This window comes from Octodon degus, unplaced genomic scaffold (genome assembly GCF_000260255.1).
Source record: "Octodon degus isolate 3935 unplaced genomic scaffold, OctDeg1.0 scaffold00136, whole genome shotgun sequence".
NCBI lineage: Eukaryota > Metazoa > Chordata > Mammalia > Rodentia > Octodontidae > Octodon > Octodon degus.
In genome coordinates this window covers 5,934,209-5,958,599 of record NW_004524712.1, presented here as the reverse complement: position 1 = coordinate 5,958,599, position 24,391 = coordinate 5,934,209, and the positions used below count along the sequence as shown (strand labels likewise).

The 24,391-nt window shown below is 36.8% G+C and overlaps 1 protein-coding gene and 1 pseudogene across 3 annotated transcripts in view; one reads left to right on the top strand and one right to left on the bottom strand.

Annotated features, from left to right (window-relative positions):
• Arhgap32 (Rho GTPase activating protein 32) overlaps positions 1-24,391 on the top strand; it is a 337,222-nt gene that overhangs the window by 145,326 nt on the left and 167,505 nt on the right. For 2 of the 3 annotated variants that reach the window (XM_023701444.1, XM_023701442.1), the window contains exons 3-5: positions 16,402-16,493; positions 17,013-17,054; positions 17,422-17,506. In XM_023701444.1, coding sequence (XP_023557212.1) covers positions 16,402-16,493; positions 17,013-17,054; positions 17,422-17,506 — 219 coding nt within the window. The remainder of the gene's footprint in view (positions 1-16,401; positions 16,494-17,012; positions 17,055-17,421; positions 17,507-24,391) is intronic. The other variant, XM_023701443.1, reaches the window with a different exon arrangement.
• On the bottom strand, positions 3,185-5,708 carry LOC105743567 (annotated as a pseudogene).

The window sequence follows — 24,391 nt, the reverse complement described above, 5'->3', positions numbered from 1 at the left end:
TTCAATAAAAATTTTATTTCTAGGATCTATACATAGGTAAATTCTAAAATAGTAGCAGCACAATATTTTACAATATTTTAATAATTCATTCTTACTCAATAATTCACCTCGGTATTTTTCTTCCTAGATACAAATACACTGGATTAAAGCAGCAATCCTTTTAACTCCAAGTTCCATGCATGAGTATTTTCACTATTTACAGCAGAAAATAAAAGAGACAGTTACTTTTGTTTGGACACTTTATTTCCACTCAAAGCCTAGCAATTTCTTAACTTCACATTATTCTGTCACAAATGATAATCAAATGTCCTAAACAGCTAAAACCATAAAAAATTATAAATCAAGTTAATGAATTTTATAAAAATAACTATACTGATATATTTATATATATATCTATATCTATCTATATATATATGGCCCTATTATAAGAAATATGTCAAAATAAAAAGCTTTATTAAAGGAGATCCTTGGAGGAAGAGGGAAAAAGAGTCACATAATCAAATATTACTAAGAAGGTTGCAGGTAAAAAGAAATTATATTTCAGTTTTAATCAAATAAAGGATAGAGGAATAGACCAGTGATGGTGAATCTTTTAAAGCTTGCAGTGATACAAACAGCAGTGATACGGCATGCAGGCCATAGGTTCACCACCACTGAAATAGACCACCACAGTTGTTAAAAGCTATGGAAAACATGGTTTCTGTTCCATTACAGGCCAGCTCAGTCCCTTAAGAGCTTCGAATCAGACTCTCCAGGCATTCTGGTCCTCTCTCACTAATTTCCTTAAATCGAACCTTAGCCTCTATTTATAGTATCATTAGATTACTATTTAGTCTGACAGCAGACAATGGAAAAAACACTATAAAAATATTGAGAAAGTTAGGAATAAAAGTTCTGTGATAGGCTACCTCCTACCTCCTTTGTATTGCAAATTAACATGCAGCAGTCAACATTTATTTAACACCCTTCAGTGTTTAACCATCTCCCAGCTTAGCTGTATGGATATTGGACTCTTACTGTAAAATCTCATACAAGTTATATCAGAGAACACTGTTACATGACTTGCCTATAAATTCAGTGTCCTCTCTGCATTCATCAGTTCTGTCAGTTTCCCTCCCTTATTTAACATACCAATAGGAAAGGTACACAATAGAAATGATTTTCATAGTTATATCTCACACAGAAAACAGTTTTTAGTGTCATTACCATGTGTTTGCTTTCGTTTCCCACTTCTGAATGTTAATGCCAATATTACTGAAGACATTTTCTTTCATCTCTAGAGTACATCCTGCTAGGGATCTAATATTTTGCTTTGTAATGTCATTTGACAATTCCTTTCTGTGTGCTTAAGCCACTAACTTATATGATAATAAGTTTTTTTTTTATTTTTAGGATTGCCTTTTATTACCATTTTAATTTTACAAAAACATAAGATATTTACATGGTCCCAAAATCTTGAGAATACATCCTGAAGAATCTGTCTTGCATTCCTTTTTCTGTTCCCACAGACAACTCCCTAATCCAACACATAGGGATTATGTTGTACTTTTAAAAATTAATGCAATGATAGATTTGTTTTTCAATTTTATTTCAGATTTTTTTATGTATCTCTGTTTAAATACATGAAATTTTCTACTTTCATGCCTGTTTTTTCCCCATATAATTTTTTTCATTTATTTTTTAATTTCAGTATTACATACAAAGAGGTCACAAATCTACATAGCTTGATAGATTTTTGTGTATGTTTTCTTCCTGTGTGTCTAACACAATAGAACTTTTCCAGAAATTGAGAAAGCTCCCTTGACTGCCTCTTAGCCAATACCTTTCCTACCAAAGGCAGCCAGCCACTATTTTTATTTAGGATAGTGCGTAACACCTATTCTTTGGGTCTGGATTCTGTTGTCTACATAATAGAATCTCACTGTGACTTTTGTATTTCAGTGATGGTTATTTATGTCTAGCACTGTTTCATATTCTTTTTTAAATTTTTTTTTTTTTTTTTTTGCGGAACCGAGGATTGAACTCAGGCCCTTGCGCTTAACAGGGAAGCGCTTATTCCACTGAGCCATCTCCCTGGCCCTGTTTCATAATCTTTATTATGTATTTTGTTTTATTATTATTTTTTTTTTTAGCAGTACCAGGGATCAAACTCAGAACCTTGTGCTTGCCAAGCAAGCATTTATTCTACTGAGCTGTCACTTCAGCCCTGTTTTGTAATCTTGTTGGCCATGGAGATGACCTCTTTCTCTGGGGGATTTTATTTTGTTTTGTTTTGTTTTTCCTTTTTTTGTTTTTTGTTTCTTTTTGGCAGAACCGGGGATTGAACTCAGGCCCTTGCGCCTGCCAGGGAAGCACTTACTCTACTGAGCCATCTCTCCAGCTCCCATGGATTTTATTTTGTTGACATAGATTTTTAAGAAATTTGTGTCAGTAGTGATGTTATGAAAGTATTTTTTGGAATAAATTTGCCTTGTATGTTTGGATCAACAGACTATTTTAAATGCATTTTACTTGTGTATATGATGTCAAGTGGAGGGTCAACATTCATTTTTTATCCCTATGGCAATCTGATTGACCTAGTATATTTATTAAAGCACATAGCACATTTAGCTGTGATCTCAGTAGTGAATTTATCTACCAGTGAGTATAGCGCCCCCATGATCTAGTCATCTTCCAAAAGCCTCACCTCTCAACACATGAGTCTGGGTAGGAGGTAGAGGTTAGACTGAGGGTGTTTCTAGCTCTAAACCATAACTCTGAGTATCTGCCTTGCTAGATTCATATTGAAATTGTATCTGGATGGTGGTTTTTAACATTAGTTCATTTTCAAAGAGATTGCTATATTCTTATTCAGCTTTCTTATTAAGGCTTTTATATACAGTCTCTGGCTAGGGATTTGATTCGATTTCTGTTTTGTTCTGTTCTGTTCTGTTCTCTTTTTTTCCCCCACTTTTCCACTGAGTTTTTTTTTTTTTTTTTTTTTTCCTGGAACCAGAAATTGAACTCAGGCCCTTGCGCTTGCCAGGGAAGTGCTTATTCCACTGAGCCATCTCCCCGGCCATCCATTGAGTTTTTATTGTGAATGAACTCATGATTCAGGGCCCTAGGGTAGGGCCTTCATGTATCCGGGTCCCCTTTTACCACGAGGAGAAGAACAGAGGACAGAGCAACAGTTAGAGCCGGTTCAGATCTTGCCAAGAAACGTGCCTTCAGCTTGGCAGTTGTTCCAGACCGTGACCCAGGATGTGGGGCAGAGGGACTTGTACACTCGCCAGTACCACTTGCAGACAGAGCTGTCACCCCTTTGAATTTTTCAGTCATTGCCTTCTGGCAGCAGTGATAGTCCAGGCAGTTCTGCCAGCACTTCCTGGTCTGGTTCAGTTGGGGAAAGCGTCTGTCAAGAGTGGCATTCTTGTCGTTCTTGATGTTGATGTCTTCTGCCGTAGTGCTGACTTCCTAAATATGCCCCTGAAAACAGCAAGCAGCTCAGTGTGACCCTCAGTTCAGATGCTGTTCTATTTTATTTTCTTGCTTGCTTGCTTTTAAGAGACTGGTTCCTTATTCCAAAAAGACTCAGCAGTATTTAGTATCAGAACTGTCTTTGTCTTAGTTGTGGCTGAGATACAAATACCTGACATGCAAAAGCTAAAGGAGGAAAGGTTTATTTTGGCTCACAATTTGTAGAGATTTCAGTCCACAGTGGGCTGGCTCCAAGGCAGAGCGGCACAACAGAGGAGAAACAGTCCAGCACAAAGCAAGCAGAAGCCACAGCAAGCAGCAGCAGCATTCTTTCTGTCCTTTCATTTCCAAACAGGATGCAAACCTGTTGATTGGGCGACCCACACCAGGGTGTGGCTTTTGTTATCCACACCAGGAACTGTGGTAAGCCAATTTCATTATTGTATGCTCTTAATCCCAGTATTACACACCCTAACCCAGCATCACACACCCATGATTCAGCCACCTTCTAGCACCTGTGAGTATATGAGGCTTTGGGAGAACGTCTGGATATAAGCCATGGTAGTCTCATTTCTCTGAGTAGACCCCAAAGAAAGACTACAACAAAGGAGAGTACATTTTAAGCCAATAAGCTGTAGGATTTATGCGTAACAGACCTCACAGAAACCTTTTGTAAAAACAGAGATTGGGTGGAAAAAGAAGCTCTGGAAGATCAGCACAGTGCCAGCCTACAGACTAGAAAGAACTCTTAACAGTCAGGTATTGTAATCAGGGCACTTTACCCTCAAACACAATTTAAGGATTTTGTACAAAAACTACGGATTTCTCTAGCCTTAACTGATACAAAAGCTATTAACATGGCACTTTTAGAGACAGCAGCTTCAGACCCAGAAAAAGGGTAATGAGATAAATTTCATGTGGTCAAATCAGTGGCAAAAGAATAATATTCTTTCAAGGATGTAGAAGAGCAATTAAGCAGTCACCTCAACATTAAGGGAGGCAAACATGATTCATTTGGTTATCAGCTGGGTAGAAATGGGACAGAAATTTGTTCTTAGAGGCTGGAGTGATGGGCCAGAGGAAGAGCTCTTGCCTAACATGCATAGGTTCTTTTTGAGTTCAGTCCCCTGAGGGGGGAAAAAGTTCTCAGAGGTCTCACCATCTTATTTTGCTCACTTCAGCTGAGGAAAAGTAATAAAAATAAAGTTCTCCAAGATACCTTCAAGCAATACCCAAGTAGCACAGTTTGTGTGTTTGGGCTACTCCTGGCTCACCTCTCTAGTTTGGCCAAGCAGTGAGGTTTATGGTATGGGGGTGGGGTGGGGGCAATAGGAGTCTTTCCCTGGGTTGTCTCTCTGAGAGGTGGCCCATACTTCTTTTCCTCCTCTGTGGAGAGGGTACTAAGTATTAGGCTGAAAAGTTACCTTCTACAGTAAGAAATTAAATTGCTGCTCTGGAACTCTGGAATTGTTTGATGTGTTTAACAAATAGTTGCTACAGTGGGAAAAGTTATTTGCAAATGTGTATATCACAGCATGCTCTTAAAGACACTTCACATTGTGTGATCATCCCTTAAATGTTCCTGCTAAAGGTGCTCAGCCTCTAGCTCAGCTGGAATCCCCGGGAAGAGGCAGAGACACTTTCATGAAAAAGACAAGGTGAGGAGTTAGGTAGTGTGGCTGGAGAGTGTTGACAGAGAAGCAGCCTGTCCATCAAAGATGAGCCCTCTGTTTCAAGGTCAGCTTCTGGCAGGCTGGATGGGGCCAGAGGGAAGAGCCCTGCCAGCAGATGGGGAGCTCTCCCTCTGCTTCAGGTCAAGAGGATCCGGCCCACCAACAGGGCTCTGCTTGCTCAGCTTACTCTTCTGTGCATCCCAGGTATCCTTTGGTAGTCACCAACTTCTGAGCTTCTTCATACTTTCTGTCTGCCTCTTTTTGCAGTATGTTGAGTTTCTTTTAAGTTAGATTTCCTGGAGTTCCTTCCCTTCTTATCTTTTACATTCCTGTTTTCAGGACTCTTCATATTTCTCTCACTGTCATCAGCTGTTTGGGTTTTTCCCCTCCACGTCTAACTTTTGCAGGCCAGGCATTCCTGAGCAGAGTCCAGCAACTCTAAAACCAGTTGGATCCAGCAGTTCAAGGAGGCTACCTCAGCTCCAGCCTGTTCCCAAGCATCCCTTTCCCCCTCCACTGCTGCTGCAGAACCTGGATCTTGCTTTCTGCTACCTGCATGGCCATGATCTCAGCCATGGTGTCCCTGCTGCTTCTTGGTTTTGGGTCCCTGTCTCCTCTGTGTGATGTAGCATCCTTGTTCTGAGGTTGCTTTTTTTAGGCTGGAAAAATTGGAGCTATGTAAGAACTTTAGTCTCTTGAATTATGTATCCTTTCTGATGATTGGAGCTGCTAGGGTAGGTTTAAGTGTTGAGAGAAGAGAGACAAAATACCGAAGACTGTCCTCATAGTCATACAGGAGCGGCTGCTCTGTTAAAAAAAGTAGCCACTGCTAAGCTGGCACACCATCGTCGTTCTTCACAGCTGTTCCAGGGCAGCTTAGAGAAGAGAGGGAGAGAAATTTTCGGCTGTTCTCTCCAAAGTTAAGGGATAATTCTTTTAGTCCATTGGCCAGAAAGTTAGACATCTCTAAGAGGCAAAGTGGTAATATTAGGTATTTATACAGTTGTGAAGAATTAAGCACTCTTTAAATCTGTGCTTACTGGAGGTTCATAATGTGCATCAAAATAATAAAAATGAGCTATTTTTATATATTTAAAACTATTAAACTATATATTTAGACCTATTTAAAAGGCGGAATTTTATTTTGTAAACTCTGGACTTTGCAAGATGTATCATTTATTCAGGTCAGTTAGATCACCCTCGCTGGAGGATCAGACAAAGTGCACACTGAAATAAAAAGATAAGTGGCCAGATAGGTCAGTGGACTAAAGTGCCTGCTTAGGCAGAGTGCAGTGGCCAGGGTTCGATCACCAGGGTGCAGTGCTGGATGGTCTGCCCTGGGGAGCACTGGCTTGGTGACAGAGCCTGGGCGTGCTGGTGCATGTCAGTCATCCCAGCACTTGGGAGGCTGAAAGCAAGAGAATCACTACGAGTGTGATCTATGTAATAAGACCCTGTAGCCCCTGTACTAAATACAAAAAGTAACATTTTTACTTTATTTTTTTAAAGTAACATTTTTAAATAAAAATAAAAGTATTAAAGAATTTTGTTAACTATAGACTTACAAATACGTTGTTTATTATGTAGGGCGATTGAAAATGACAGAATTTTACTTTTCTAGGGTAATTAACTATTGAGTTTGTTTTTTTTACCATCTTCTTTAAAATGTTCTACATTTTAGGGCTGTAATATCAAATAAAATGTGTGCACATGTTACTTCATTATCCCTTTCTCAAAGAATTTATCTTCAGGATGAATAGAAAGCATTTGGTGTACTACAGTTTGTAATAAGACACAAATGAAAAAATGAAGTACCCAATGTGCTATATAAAGGTGAGTCCTATGGAAAGTTAATAGGGGAGAGAAGTCAACATTTGATAACATTACTGGCAACAGCTTACATGGAGTAAGTATATTTGAATTTGATTTTGAAAGTGGGGTTGTATAGATGAGGTAAAGAAGATAATAGTTAAATTACATAATGAAAGGAAGAGTATAAACAGAGAAAAAGAGTGATGCTCTGTTATTTGGTTGAATCATTTGAATCACATTTTTTCTATCTGATACTTACAATTCAAAGTTCATAGAAACTTTCATCTTTAAGGAGATCATTCTATTGGTAAACTAAGTGTAAATAGTATGTGCTTTTATGAAGGTGTATTTGATAGCTTTTGCTTACCTCTTTCTCATTCATAAAGGGTGCTGTTTCTCTTTGATTGATCTTTAAACTTCTGTTTTGGGAATATAATTAAATAATGACGATAGCTTGAGTAAATGGGGAAAATTGTGTATGTTCTTAGTGCTTTATTTAAAATTTTTTATTAGTACTTTTTTGCAGTAGATATGTTTATATTCCTTTCTTTTCACAGTTTTATTGATAAACAGCAATGAGACAGTTTCAAATCAAATCGGAAGTACAGTTTCAACAAATAATACACTGCATATATTCTTCTTAGTGGTTAATTGCTGTACAAGATGCAGACTTGTGATCCTATTTACAAACACCATTTGAACAAATCATTCTATTCATTAAGAGAATGCAACTATATATCTATCCTAACCAATTTGAATACACAGATACAAAATGGACATTCATCGGTATACCCCATTTTTTCTAAGTTCCATTATTGAATATTATAGGTGTGTAAACTCAGCAAAATATTCTAAAAGAGTCCAGTAGCCCATAATGGCATTGGGTCTTCTGTTTAACTGACAATGTCAGAAATTATTGACCTGAGTCCCCCACAGCTCAACATAATAGCATGGCTTTACTTCCTATGTTTCGTCTTCATACTTTTCTACTGATGGTTAAGACCAAGGTAAAGCAGGACCTGTGCAACAAGAGTTGTAGCTTTTTGGTCTGAGAAGGTCAGTGAAATGCCCTCAGGATTTATCCTGAGATCCTGTACCTCAGATTGTAGAACCTTTGTCAGTGCAGCCATGTGGATGAGTCACGGCCATTGCTTGGCCAATGTGCTCTCTGTGAAAGCCTGAGAGAGTATCTTCTCCCCATGTGACTCTCCTTAGGCACACTCTACGTCATCGATCCCTTTCCTCTTTGGTCACATAATCTTCTTGATCAGAAGCATTGGGACTCTACCGAGTTACATGACGTTACAGTACAAGTTCTCATATGTCCTGAGTCTTAATTGACCTTAGAAGGTTAGGGCCAAAATGTTGGCTTTCCTTGTAGCCCTCCTTTTTCTCTAATTTTGGTCTGCAAACTTAGGTTGTTAACCATCCAGAAGACAAGCTTATTGTTATTATTAAACGATTTAGGCTATCAAGCTTAACCTCACTATCTTACTGCATTTCAAACATCTTAGGCATAAAAAGGAACAGGTATTTTTCATCAAGTATTGATATGTTGAACTTTAAGTCCCTACAGAATATGATAAAAAACATTTAAAAATTAGATTATATTTTAAAAATAGGATAAAGAATTATATACTTCTCATGTTTGCACATAAGTCCAAAAATCTCATCATATACAACCTTGAAGCAGGACAGTCCCACAATATTCCTTTTCCTGTCTCTTGCTTTCATTCACCACCCCCTTGTTTATATTCCTTGTGTGGAGTTTTTACATGTACATAAAACATCTTATATCCTTTATTCATCCCCTTTCCCTTTCTTTTCCTTCCATCTTTTGGGTTCCCTTGCTATCTGAGAAACATCTGTCTCCCTACTTGCTGTAATCTATCTTTTATTTTGAGCTTTATTCATAACTTGGATTTTTCATGTAAGAGAAAGCATGCAGTATTTAAAACTGTGTATCTTGATTCTTTTCACTTAAAATTATGGTTTCAAAGTATGTCTGTTTTCCTACAAGTGACTGGAGTTTATCTTTATGGCATAGTAGTCCTCCATTGGGTATAATACTTTTCCATTCATCTATTGATGAACATTAAAGGCACTTCCAAGATTTAGTGATTCTAAATTGTGCTGCTATAAATATCATGTATGCATAAAACAGTATAATATAATGTCTTAAACTCTTTTGGGAAGATAATTAGATGAGGAATAGCTGGGTTGAATGGAATTTCTAGTTTTAGTTTTTAGGGAAACCTCAATACTGATTTCCATCATGTATGTTCTAGTTTTAATTCCCACCAACAGTATAGAAGGGTTCCTTTTTCCTACAGCCTTACCAGCATTTGTTACTCTTTGATTTTCGAATGCTGGCTGGCCTTATTGGGGTAAGGTGGAGTCTCAGTTGCTTTTATTTGTATTTCTCTAATGCTAGTGATGTTGAACATTTCTTCCTATAGTTATTAGTCATTTGTATTTCTTCTGTGAAGTATATATTCATTTCACTTTATCACATTTTGATTGAGTCCTTTATTTGGGAGATGTCTAAGATTTTGAGTTGTTCATATATTCGAAATATTAGTTCCGTATTTAAGAAATAGCTGGCAATTTTTTCCCCATTTTTACTCTGTTAGTTGGTTCTTTTGCTATGTACCTTTTAAATTTGATATGATCCTCTTTGTCCATTTTTGATAGTTTCCAGTGCAGCAGGGCTTCTGTTCAGGGAGTCTGTGGCTTGGCCTATGAATTCAAGAGTGTTTCCTATTTTTATCTTGCAGCATGTTAAATATTTCTGTTTTAATATTTAGTTATTTGATCAATTTTGATGTTAGTTTATTCCATGTTACAGATAATGGGTCTAGGTTCAATTTTCTGCATGTGGATAACCAAGATAGTAATGTTTCCTACTTTGCTCTTGTTAGCCAGAATTGGTTTTGCTATTCTTTTTCTCTTCTGATTTCATCTGAATTTCAGGAATGTTTTCTTCATTTCTATGAAGATTGCTGTAGATATTTTGATTGGGACTGTATTAAATCTGTGCATCAACTTTGGAAATTGAACATTTTGACTATATTTGTTCTGTCTATTGAGGAATAGAGATATCTCTGTTTTCTCATGACCTCTTTTATTTCCTTTTTCACAGTAATGTAGTTTTTGTTAGATCTTCCACTTCAGTCAATTCCTAGGTAATATATAATTTTCTTGTGAATTTTTGTTGTAATGGTATTTTTTCCTCATTTCTTTCTCAGTGGATTTATTATGGATACACAGGAAATCTGTTGATGTTTGTATCCTGCTACATTACTGAATTTGGTTATGAACTCTAGAAGTCCTTGAGTAGAATTTTTTGTCTTCTATGTAGAGAGCCACATCATCTGCAAGTAATGATAATGTAACTTCTTCCTATTCTATACATATGCCTTTTATTTATTTTTTCATTGCCTAGTTGCTCTTCCTCATGTTTGGAGTACTATGTTAAATAAAGGAGTGGTGATAATAGATACCCTTGTCCTGTTCTTGATTTTAGAGGAAAAACTGAAAATTCCACATGTGATAGCCTCTTTGCTTAGGTTAATCATAAATGATTTTTATCAGATTGAGAAAAGGTCCTTCTAGATCTATTTTCTTCAGTGTTACTTTTATCATCCAAGAATGTTGAATTTTGTCAAAACCTTTTTCTGTGTCTACTGAGATGTTCATATGATTTTTGTTCTTGCTTCTGTTTATGTGATTAATTCCATTTATTGATTAGCATATGTTGACATATCCATCCCTTGCATCTATACTTGGTCATGATGTATGATCTATTTCATGATTTGCTATGTTCTGTTTACCAGTGACTGTTGAGGGCTTTCATATCTATATTCATTAAAGAGTTTGGTCTCTAGTTCTCTTTTTTTGGTTGGATCCTTGTCTGGTTTTGGAATCAGGGTAATGCTAGCTTCTAGGAATGCCTGTAGGAATACTTCTACTCTTTTCAGTGTTATTAAAGAGCTTGAAGACTATTGGGTTAGATCTTCCCCGAAGCTTTTGTAGAGTTCAGCAGTGAGTCCTTCTAGACCTGGCTTTTCTTACTTGGTAGTCCCCCCCGCTTTTATTGCTGCTTCAATTTCATTCCCTGTTATTGGATTATTCTTGTCTTTAAGTCTTCTTGGTTCAATCTTACAATTCATGTATGCATTTTGGTGGAATTCTCTAATTTATTGGTGTAAAGATTTGTAGTTGATGATAATTTCTTTGATTTTGCCAGTGTCTATTGTTACTTCACTTTTTTGTTTCTAATTGCATGGCTTTGGGGCCTCTTCATTTCTCCTCTCTCTTCTTCTCCCCCACTCTCATCCCCCTCCTCCTTCAGCCTCCTTTCCCCCTCACTTCCTTTTTTTCTTTTCTGGTTAGGTTGGCAAAGGTTTTGCCCATTTTATTTATTCTTTTAAAGAAAGAACTCAATTCATTCTTTTTTTTTTTTTTTATTTTTCCCCGTCAATTTCATTGATTTTCTATTCTGATCTTTTTAACTTCCTTTCTCATGCTAGCTTTGGTTTTGGATTGTTCCTGTTTTTCTAGAGTCTTCAAATATCTCATTTGGCTTACTCTGTTTTTATTGTGTGGCATTTACGGCTAAATACTTTTAAGACTGCTTTCATCATGTCTCATAAGTTCTGGTATGTTCTCCAAGCATTATCATTTAGTTCTAGAAACTTTCTTACTGCTTCCTTGATCTTTTCTGTAACCTATTGATAATTTAAGAATGTATTGTTCAGTTTTTATGTATTCGTGTAATTTGCATGTCTTTTGCTATTGATTTCTAGTTTCATTGTCCTATGATCTGATGAGGTACATGATATAATATCAGTTCTTTTATATTTCTTACAATTGTTTTATTCGCTAGTATGTGCTTTGTTATGGAGAAAGTTCTGTGTGTTACTGAGAAAAATGTGTATTTTGTTGTCTTTTCGGTGGACCACTCTGTAGATACCTATTAAATCTACTTGTTCAAAGATTTTGTTCAACTCTGATAGTAGTTTGTTTACCCTTTGACTAGTTGATCTCATTGTGACAATCAGGTATTGAGGTTCCCTACTGTAATTGTGTTTCTGTTTTCTGATCTTTTATGCCCTATAGTACCTGCTTTATGAAGTTTGGTGCACCATCATTTGGTGCTTGTCTGTTAATTGTTTTCTTCTGTTGGGTTATTCTTCTAACGAATATTAGCAACCGTGTTAGCCTCTTTTGACTAGCTTTAGCTTAAAGTCCACTTCGTCTAAATATGAAGTAGTTATTCTTGCTTTTCTGGGGGGAGGTTCCCTTTGCATGTACTGTTGTTTGATTTTTTAGGTTTTTTCTTTTTTTTCATCGTATGTGCTTTGTATACAGTATACCTTTGGATTTTATTTCTTGAGCCATTCTGCCTGTGTTTTTTAATTGAGAAATTAAGACATTTATATTGACAGTTATGATTGATAGGCACTGATTTGTTCTTTTTATTGTCTTGTTTTCCTATTACTGATTCTCTGTTTTTCCTTGTGCTTAATTGCTCGCCCTTAATTGCTCACCATAGTACATTCATTCTGTTGGATCTTTTGTCATTGCTGTTTCATTGCCTCTAGAATATCTTTGAGAGTTTTTGGAGTGCCTGTTTGGTGGTCAAGAATTTCTGTAGGTACTCTTTATTGTAGAAATATCTTATTACTCTATCAGTTTTGAAAAGTAGTTTTTCAGGCTGTAATATCCTGGGTTGGAAGTTGTTTTCTTGTACTGCTTGCAACAGTTCATTCCAAGTTCTCCTGGCCTTCAACAGCCTTTGTGTTGAAGGCTGCAATTTTAGTGGTTTTACCCTTATAAGTGACACTTTGATTTTCTCTGACAAGTTTTAAAATTCTGTTCTGTTTTGGGTTTCTGGAATTTTGATTGTGATATGTTGTGGCTATTTGGGGTTTTATGTGCCTCACTTACTGTTGTTTATTTTCTATAAATGGATATTATTAACACAATATTTTCCAAAAGACAACATTCTTAATCTTTGATATGGAGTAACAGAATAAATTCACTAAAGCCCATGTGCTTTAAGACCATGTAATATTTTTAAATGTGTACATGAAAACATTACTTTACTAAATGATTGACAGTATTACATTTTCTTTTAATTCTACCTATTCAGTTGGAAAAGAGTAGTGGTATATCCTAGTTATACTGAAGTGTGTTGTATTTATTTATTTATTTGCAGAAGTAGCACTGAGAGGCCAGGATATGCTTGGAACTTTCTTTGTCTAGGAAAGAATATTGCTGAATAGAGTATGTGTGCTCACAGATGGATTCAACTATTGGCTCACAAGTACTTTTTTGAATTTCTTCAAGCTTCCTAGACCATTGTTTGGCTCCTGGTCGTCTTTGTTACTATTTTGTCATTTAGGCAGAAATTTTCTTTTCTGAACTTTGCATGACTTACAGATTTACATCTGGTCCATGTTTTCACTTGTTGTCTAGTCAGGTGTGATTGCAAATGTGTGTGTTCCATGAAATCCCTCCTTCATTTCTATTATAGATTGGGGAGCTTTCCCTTTCCCCTTTTAGGGGTGATGGTTTATTGAGCACACATAACTTATTTTCAGAACAAAATTATTATTTTAATTTTCAGTCTATCATAAAAGTTAAAGCTATTTGCAAGATCAGTCCTAGCGGATACATTTCTTTCATAATTTTAAGTCAAATTTGATGAATAATACATTTCTTTCATAATTTTAAGTCAAATTTGATGAATAATTTATAGAATAGTGAAAACTGTCTTATTTTAAAGTTTAATGGAAATGTAAGCCTGATTATGTCAAATGAGTTTGTTGCACAAAAGTATAAATGATGGAAGTTGCACTTTAAAAAAACAAAATATTTTGGTGATCCATGTAATATTTCATTACAGGTTATTATATAATAAAGTTCTTTCAGTTGAATGACAAACTGGAAGTAAATAATCATATTTCATTTTTCCTTAGAAATATTTTGACTACTTACTGATTTTTTTTTAAAGTGTTTTTTTTCACTAAGTTGCCTTGGCTGACCTCAAACTCATGATCTTTCTCATCAGCCTGCCAACTTGCTGGGCCTATATGCATTTGTGTATATGCCCAGCTTCAATTCTTGTTTTCTCAAAAAAATTTTAGTCATTAATTAATTAATTAATTGCTATGCAGCTCAGACTCTTAGTGATCCTCCTGTCTCAGTCTCCCCAGCACTGGGATTACAGTCATGTGCTACCACGCTTAGTTTTGGTGGCCAACACAAAGTGCCCAGGGTTCCAGGGCTGGCACACAGCATGCAGAACCAGGGATTCAACCCAGATCCTTGCGTTTGCCAGGCAGGTCCTTAGACCACTGAACTATATTTGCCCTGCCCCTCAATTCTTTTTTTTTTTTTTTTTTTTGTGGGAGAACTGGGGATTGAACTATAGAACTCAGGCCCGTGTACTTTTGAGGGAAGCGCTTATTCCACTGAGCCATTCTTAAACTATGCTGTTTTTGTCTAAGATACCTTTATTAGTCGGAAATATCGTGTATATTGTTACTTTTACATCTTCACTATTAGAGCCTGGTGTGCTATTTTATTGTCTCTTTGCACATATCCTTTAATGTCTACAGTGATTATGAAATGTCTATCAGCTTTGTTCCGTTTCCTATTATGGGTGATAAATAAAAACTATGGAGTGAGTGAATATATTTAGTGAAATGTAAATGCATACTGTAGAATGGTGTGTCTGAGCTTTTAAAAATACCTTCTTAAAAGATGATGCAACTGTTTGGAATTAGAACATAAATGAAATATTTCACTGCTGTGACACCCTTGTAGGTCACAGTTGGTAAACTTCAGCTTGCTGGTCTGCTACCTGTTTTTGCAAATAAGTTTTTATTGGAACATGGCTGTATTTGATCATTTTTGTTGGGTTGCTTTTGTACACAGTAGGAGAGTTGAGCAGTAGCCAAGACACTGTGAGCCACAAACAAATCTTTCCCAGCTGACCCTTTACAAAAAAGTGTTTAGCCAACCCTTCTAGCTAATTCTCTTATTTTCCTTTTCTGAAAGTTATTTTGTATTTCAGTCTTTAAAGTATTTTACATGATAGGGAGTAATTTATGAATGATGGTAGATACTAATGAAATAATATCTAGGGTTTTTAAAAACTTTCTAAATAAAATAACATTATTTCAGGATCTTACTATAGATTTATAAAAAGATGAGGATAGAAAGATTTACTTTATCACTAAGAATATAGTACATACCATTTTTTTTCCCTTAGGAGACTGTAAAAGAATGAAAGGATCTCTAAGACTGATCATGAAGTGTCTATCCTTATAAATACAGTTAAATTTCCTAAAGCAAAAAAGCTAAGAAACAAAAATTGGGCTTATTTGATTGTGACAGTATGTCAGAAATTGGTTCTTATAGTTTACACACCATTATCTCATATCTTTAAAGACCGCCCCCCCAACCCTTGTATCAACTTTTTTTTTCTACTAAGAAAATGTTTAGGAGCTGGAGATGTGGCTCCGAGTTAAAGTTCTTACCTTGCATGCAAAGGCCCTGGGTTTGATCTCCAGCACCACCAAAAAAGAGAAAAGTTTGTAAAAAATAAGGTTATGATTCACCTGTCAACTGTCTTTGACCCTTAATATTCTTCTCTTCTGAATCATATGGTATGGACTATGATAATTCGGTGTACATTCTTCCTATAAATCACAGATATTATAGTAAAGATTTACTTAGGAAAGATTTTTTAAAAATTTATTTGATACAAGGTCTCGCAGTACAATTCAGACTCATAGTGATCATCCTGTCTCAGCCTGTCCAGCACTGGGATTACAGGCCTGCGCCACCATGCCTCGTTTCAGGGCCGACACAGCATGGCACGCCCAGGGTTCCAGGGCCAGCACCACATGTGGTACTAGGGATTGAACTCAGGTCCTTGCGCTTGCCAGGCAGGTGCTTAAACTACCGAGCTATCTCCCCAGCCCCTTGAGAAGGATATTTGGACTTGAGTTTTATTTTGTGCACATTGTTAAGAATCATCTATTTTTTAAAAATAGTACAACTGAATCTGTCACTCGAGTAAGAAAAGTGTACCTCTGAAAACTGTGGCAGATTAGGTCCAATTCAATGCTGGATGCGCTGTCTGTATGCCACTTCCACAGTTTGGAGTGAGAAATGTATGCTGTGATCTGCTGACTATATTCATATTACCATTTCAACTTTTGCTAATCATTGTAGCCACCTTTATTTCATTCCATAACTCTGAGGGCAGATTTTAGTTTATACTGATATAATTAGCTGACTTGGACACTTGAATGTAAACGCATAAAAATTCTTATTTTCATGGAAAAATTTCCCATATAAATGGTGAAGCCAAATATTTAAATTAGGTCAGTTTTTAAAAACTTATTTTTAAAAGTGTTTTGTCTTCATTTTTTTCAAGGCCAGGGGAGCAGATGTTCCAGAGATTCCTGGAGATCTTTCTCTTAAGACATGTGGCAGTACAGCAAGTATGAAGGTTAAGCATATGAAAAAGTAAGTATAACTTCAGAATGGGCTCTGAATGAATTCCTGTAAATGGAAACCAGCTCTCTAGCTCTTATAACAAATATTTTGTTTGGCTCCCCTCACTAAATTAGCTCTTACTATCAATACACTAAATTATGCTGTTAATTCTTAAATTATGACTTAACAATTAATGGAATAGGCCTGCACATTATTTACTTTTCTAAAATTATGTTTAGTTTTATTCTGAAACGCATTGTCTACTAGGTGTGCATTTGCTTGTTTCTAGGGACAACCCAAGCGTGTGTTTCTGGATGCTTTCATTGCACACTCTCATTTGTTTAGAAGAATCAGTGTTGTTGAGTTGTGGATTGCTAGATTTGAGGTTTGCCCCTGAGAAGTGACTGTTAAGTGAAATACCTGAAGATTTCTTGGGCAGTTTTAAGCAGGGAAAGCCTCTTTTCCCTTGATCAAAGAGGCGTAGTTAGCCAGTATGATTCATTGGTTAGCAGAGGAAAGACAAAGATAAAAATGTTCTTCTGCACCCAGGTCCACCACCCCAGGACTGATGGGCTGTGACAACATTCACAGGTAATGTCTGGCTTTGTACCTTGTGTTGTGAATGGTGCTTCTGGTTAGAAGCTGGTGGTTCACAATTAGTTTTCATAACAGTCACAGAATGTATAGTTTTTCTGTAGGCTCTGTCTTGGGTAAAGATTAGGAGACATAGTGAAGTTTTTAAATTTTTCATTTTGGTATAGCTTGTGCACTAAATGTAGTTCTTATTGGATTCTTGGTGTATTTGAAAAGGTTTTTATGGATGTAGATGGCTTATGTGCATGTGCTCATTAAGTATTTTTGCTTGCATGAGCTCTTTAACTTATGCATTTCCCCCTTAGACTTAGTACTGTAGACTTTTCCCACTATCTGATTTTATATTTGTTTTCCTGCACTTCAGGTTGCCCTTCACTAAGGGTCACTTTCCGAAGATGGCTGAATGTGCACATTTCCATTATGAGAATGTTGAATTTGGCAGCATACAGGTACATTTAGAATACTTACTTCCTGAATTACAGTAACTGACAGGTGATACTGTGAGTTGTGTTTTTAAACTATTGATGTTTATTGCTTGAGGTGAAATTTTTTATTCTCTTGTATTGACTAATACTTGATGCCAAGTTGATAGATATTATTAGCCATCATATTAGCATATATGAATGAACACATTCACAAAGGAGCTGTAATCCCTGTGTCACAATATAGGGCAGCTCTGATTTGAATGTGTTACATTTCTGGCAGCTTGAATCAGCAGTGGTATATGCATGACTATCCCTTTGGGCTACAGGGGACAGTCATGTCAGGTGGTATAAATTGCCAAGTGGGACATTCATGCATGTGCCATCGGTGGTTCAAGGAGGAATGTGTTAAGGAAAGTCACTGCTTTTTTCATCTTTTGCCATGTATTATGCCCTTTATGTGTATGAGTTGTGTATTGCTAATAGCTTTCCATTCTGAATTTAGGTAACTTCGCCAGTGCTACCTTTTCTTAATTAATTACTAGGTATATTGGTGTTTGACAGATTAAAGTGTTTCCATTTAAATCCTCATGTTTAGCTGTTATTAATCTTCACGTTTATATACAATTGCAAAATCTGTCTTGTTGGCATCAGGAGTAATACTTTGAGTTATTTTGTTGGCAGCTTAATGTGAAGAAATTATAAATAAAATTTAAAAATAGGCAGATTGTGGTTAATTTAAAAATTTTATTTTCTCAAGGGAACAAAAGCCATTCTTTATGTTGTTTTTCAAAGTAGGCTAATAGAAAAAAATCTTGATCTTTTCTTTTTCACCTGCTTCATATAGAGACTGTCTAGTCTCTGCCCATCTCACTAACTCTGATCTTTCTCTAAAAGTAAACTTATGAAACACAAGTAATACTACAGCACAGTGTGCTATTTTTGGTGATTTTATTTCCTTAATAAGTAATATGAATTCACTATACGGGATTTATGGAAGCCTAGGAGATTTCAGTTTCTGATAAATTGATGGTTTAAAAAAGCATTAGAGATTTATAATGCTTGACTACCGTGGTGTCAAACAAAGGACGTTTTATCTCTTTAGGGTTTATATCTTTGGGGTTACAGTTATAATGATAAAGGTGTTAGGACAGGAAGAGCTGATTGAGAAACCAGCAATGAATATATTTTTAATTTTGTGACCAGAAAGTGTTTGAGTGATTTAGTTTACAGCTTAGAATTTAGGTAAATTATTTCTGAGTAAATTTGCTTTGTGTTTTTTTAAGTTTTACAAGGTCAAATGGGTTCTTTTGGAAGCAGTAGAATCTGAGAAGATTGTATTCAACATCGTAAAAAGAAATAGATGACTAGAGATCTAAAACCAAATGAGGAAAGTATTTAATACTTGAAGAATAGACGAAGAACTCTCTAGGAAATGTAATTTTAAATAAAATGAGACTATAATTGTAAGTATGGGCTGTGGAATAGAGAAAATCCTTGGATTTAGGTAGCCAGTAGGGATTCTAATTTTCATTCTGCTTCTTAAGAAGTTTGAGACCTTGGGCAAGCCCTTTAGCCCCTTTTGTTTCATTTCCTTCATTGAGGTAAATAAGTATGTGATACATAAGAGGATAGTTCTAAACTTTTATTGTTTTGTTTTACATTACAAGTTTATAATATAGGTGCTGAGAATGTGAATAGGGAATAGGAAGTACTGAGCTGGATTTTGCTGTCTTTAGAGATTGTGTTAAATGCTTGCTGTTCGGGTTCAATCCCCTTAGTGTGTCTAAAGGTCTTGTTAGGTAGCTCAGGCTGGTCTTGAACTCAGTGGGTAGCCCAGGCTGGCCTCAAACTCATATTGATCCCTTGCTCAGCCTCCCAAGTGCTGGGATTACAGGTATGTGCCACTATGCCCAGTTCAACTATGTCTAATTCTTACTAGGGAGCACATTAGGTAGGCTTTCTACTAGTGTGTTTATCTCTAATATTCATTTTGGGAGATTTGTTCAAGTTTTCACCCTTCACCTTGTACTAATTTCTACTCTGTAAACATTTCTGATACTTCTCAGATAGAAGAGAAAATGAGATATGACATTAACTTCATCTGTGAGATAGTTGAGTTTTTCAGATTTGTGTTAATCATGGAGGAAGCTTCTTGGGTATGGGAATACCAGTTCATGCGACTGACATCTAGCTGATGTCTCTGCAGTTTTGTTCAGATGCCTAATCAGCATCTCAAACTTAACACTGCATTTGGAGTGGTTCACAGGAAACTGTCCAGCTGTACCTTGCCAATTCGCTGCAGAATCTTCTCTGTGTGCCTGTTGTGATACAGGGGACAACTCTTATGAATAGTCTATTCTCCTGCTGGTTTTGACCTGACCTCTTCTGTTCTGTGTCTGTGGAGATGCACGTCTCAGCACATTTCCCAGGTCTGGTTCCCTTCTACTCTGTTGGGCACAGCCCATGGCTGGTCCTATTAAGAAGCAAACACTAATTTTCATTAACTGAGTTGACAGTAGCAGCAACCTGGCTTGACTTACATATTTATATTCTTTTACAGGGGTAGCAGCTATTCTTGCTTTAGCTAGTACATGATATTATATTTTATAGTTTTATATTTTATTGTCTGATTGAATGGCACTTAGAAACCAAAAAAAGCAGTATTAACCTCCAGACAGTCCTACATCCCATATATGTAGTTAGAAGGTTGATATGTCTTCATTCATATTGTTTTTCACTTAATAAATATATTACCTTTTATGATAGACAAATCCTAATACATTTGATTACAAGCCTGTTTATGGAAAATGAATCCTATATTCCTTTTTATTCTCAGTATAAGACTGGAAAATGTTCTGAGAGGGAAGCAAGAAAATAATTTTTCAGCTGGAAGGAACAATGGCTGTCAACAATAGCTCTTTTTGAACTGTAGTACCTTCCCAGTGTGAAGATAAGGAAAACAAGACCAAGTAACTGAGGATGTCCATGGTGGTAAAAAGCAATATGCAAGGAGAACACATGGCCAGCTGGCCCCCCATTCCACACCACCCCCACACCACCATCATTCCTCCTCTGCATAACAATGCCATCTCACAACTCAGTTCTAAGTGAAGGTACTGAACTGAGATTTTAACAAGTCATTTACAGTTACATAAATTGCCTAAGGTCACTGCCAGAGAGAAGCTAAAAAAGGATTTGAACAGATTTGTTCCATCTAAATTATGTGTTGCCAACCCACTGGAAAATTCAGTAAATATTTGAATGAACAGAAGAATGAGGTGGTTGCTGGATGCAGGATCCTGTGAGGGCTTCTTTCCGGGTTCTTGGTGTCTTGAACAGAATATTGGACAAGGCACGCAGAAAGCACAGTGAGGATATACGTTTATTGAATGTGGAAAGTTCACTGAAATAGGGCAGGAGCAGGCTGGTGAAAAGGCTTTCGCCAGCCCAAAGGATAAGAGGAAATCGGTCAGTTGTATTCAGAGTTCCTGGCTTAAATCCAGGCCTGTGTAATCCCAGCCCTGGGAAGCTGAGGCAGGAAGATCACTGTGAGTTTAAAGTCAGCATAGGCTACATAGTGAGTTCAAGGCCAGTCTGAACTACACAGTGGTAGCCTGTTTTAAAAGAAATTCCTGGTTTGACCTTTCTCTCATGTAAATAAGCAGTTGGAACATCTGTTCTGTGAAAACTCATTTGGCAGGACACCAGGTATAAATTATCCTATCAGAAAAACTTGCTTGGTTTCCCAGCAGATGTAAATAAAGAATCAGAAGCAGTATTTCTTAACTGGTTGTGCCCACATACAAATGAAGAATTAAGAGGAGCTTCTTCTGACTGGTTCTGTAGACAAATAGTGCCAGATTCAAATGAGGGATTGAATGTAGCAGTTTTCTGATTGGTCCGTAGTGCTTAACCAAAAGTGTAGCATTTTTGGATCCTGTGTTGTGTACATGTCTTTTCTTTTTATGAACCTTGCTCAGCCTGTTGTATTTTTATCACCTTTGACAAAATTAGATGTCTGGTGTGCCCTGGCCCTAGCTTTCTATCTCAAGATGAATGTCTAAATGAATTTATGTTTCAAGAAGAGACAGTTGCTTTTTTATTTATATTTATTTATTTTTGTATTTTAGGGAAGGGTCTACAAGATGTTAAGGATCTCACTACTAGATTGGACTCATAGTGATCCACCTGTTTACAGCCTCCCAAGAGCTGGGATTATAGGCACACGCCACCACGCCCAGTCTCAATTGCCCTTTCAGCGTGCCCCGGGGCGGGGCCGGCACAGCAGGTCAAGCTGGGGGATCAAAGCCCTGGCCCCTGCACCTGCTTGTAGGTGAGGTGAGCTATTTGGCTGGCCCTTAGGTAGTTAACTTTTAAAATGTTGTTTTGCTGTTCTGATTTTACTCTTTAAGTTTTGGTTGTACATGAATGTATATCCCTTATTATTTATTTATTGTAGAACATCAGATGGAATAGATGAAAAGAAGTGCAAGTACAGATGTTCTGTTAACTGTTGTTTAGAACTTTTCTGTATACTTAAAAATATGGTATTTTCTATAAATATAGCTATAGAAATGTAAATGAAATATTACACATTGCCTTGGAACTACATTTTTACCCAAAAGTATGTATATCTTGGATGTGTTTGGCTATTTTAGTACTTTGGAATTTTTTCATAGTTGCATAGTATTTATTTTAAACTGTATCATTATTTAGTCATTTATTGTGAGATATTCCAAGTTTTATTCATGTGACTCTCTCCATTTAATAAAATAGTATGAGTTGTTTTATTAGATCAGAAAGTATATGCATTTCAGATGTTTACATTTTTAATTTTTTTATATGATACAGGATCTCACTACACACTTCAGACTAATAGTGATCTTTCTGTCTCAGCCTCCCTAGTGCTGGGACTATAGGTGTGCACAAGGAACCATGCCTGATTCCTGGGCAGGCACAGCATCCGGTACCGGGGATTGAACTCGGGACCTAGTGCTTGCCAGGCAGGCGTTCATGCCGCCAAGCTATCTCTCCTGCTCAAGATATTTATATTAAAATTTTCTTTGAAATATAGTGATCTTCCTTATCCTTAGAGAAAATGAGCCCTCAGTGCTCAGTGCTGAAGCTGTGGGAAGAATATGTCTCTTTCACCCACATACCTGTGATAAGGGGGGCCTGGCCCTAGCTCAGGCCTTTAAGTGGCTGCTTCCACAAAGCTGTCAGCCTCAGGTTGCTGGAGTTCGAACCTCACAACTCTCCCTCTGGCCAAAAGTGCCCTGAAGGCATTCGAGAGACAAAAAAAAAAAAAAAAAAAACAACAAACCTGTGATAAGGCTTGGTGTGTCAGTTAGGCACAGAGATTCACAATGACTGATAATGAAATAAACAAACATAATAGTGTAAGGTTGCCAGCTCCCTACTCTTGCACTCTGAGGTCATTATTAAATAAAGTCAGGACTACTTGAACACAAGTACCACATAATTAATAATCTGATAATTGAGAGCCCGCTAAGTTAGAACAGGTCATAGCTTGGGTAAACTGGACAAAGAAGTGATATACATCTTAGGTGTACAGGACAGTGTAAAATTTCATCATGATCTTCATAATGGTATGCAACTTAAAACTCATGAATTGCTTATATGTAGAGTTTCCGTCTCAGCATGTGCTGGGGGTGGGGCCAGCACAGCACACTGGGGGAGTGAACCCCGGTCCCTATGTCAGCCTAAGCAGGTACTTCAGTCCACCTAACTATCTGGCTGATCCAGTGTCTGTACTTTCAATGAGTGCTGAAAGTTGGCATCTTTGGACATCCGGGGAAAGGTGGATTAGCTAGTGTGTGTTGTTCTGTCCACTTGGAAAAAGTAAGTGTAGTGCTTTACAGGAGCTGTGAGTTAGGTTCTCCAATCCACAGGTACGAGAAATGGACATTTCAGTCATGAAAGGAGCTACTAAGGCCACACAGATAGTAAATAGTAGAGCCAGGGTTTGAAACCAGGCATTATGCCTATAAAGTATCCCTCCAGCATTCTCTTATTTCTACTTAATTTAAATCCACTATGTGGATTGTCATGCATGTGTAGATTTATTCCAGTGGGTTGGCAACACATAATTTAGATGGAACAAATCTGTTCAAATCCTTTTTTAGCTTCTCTCTGGCAGTGACCTTAGGCAATTTATGTAACTGTAAATGACTTGTTAAAATCTCAGTTCAGTACCTTCACTTAGAACTGAGTTGTGAGATGGCATTGTTATGCAGAGGAGGAATGATGGTGGTGTGGGGGTGGTGTGGAATGGGGGGCCAGCTGGCCATGTGTTCTCCTTGCATATTGCTTTTTACCACCATGGACATCCTCAGTTACTTGGTCTTGTTTTCCTTATCTTCACACTGGGAAGGTACTACAGTTCAAAAAGAGCTATTGTTGACAGCCATTGTTCCTTCCAGCTGAAAAAGTATAGCTGAACTGTGAGCTCTGATTAAAGGAACAGAGACTGTGACAGAGTAAAGAAGAAAAGGAGTATAATAGCATAGGGAGCAGAGAATCAAGTTCTTATTTTAGTCTACTTCCATATAATCTGAGTAAGTGATGTTTAAAAATTAATACAGATAGAAGTCTTGCTCTTGGCATAGAAATAGATAGTTCAAACATCTTTACATTCCTGGGATACATTATATACTATATATTTTTAAAACACATTCTGTTTTTTTAGTTTATTGCGATACCTTTTTTTTTTTTTTTTTTTTTTGGGTGGGGGGGGGTGGAACCAGGATTGAACTCAGGCCCTTGCACTTGCCAGGGAAGTATTTGTTCTACTGAGTCATCTCGCTGGCCCTGATATCATTTTTTATCTGTGTTAATTAGTGATGTTGACCTAAAGTTTTTTTTTTGTTTTTGTTTTTTTTTTTTTTT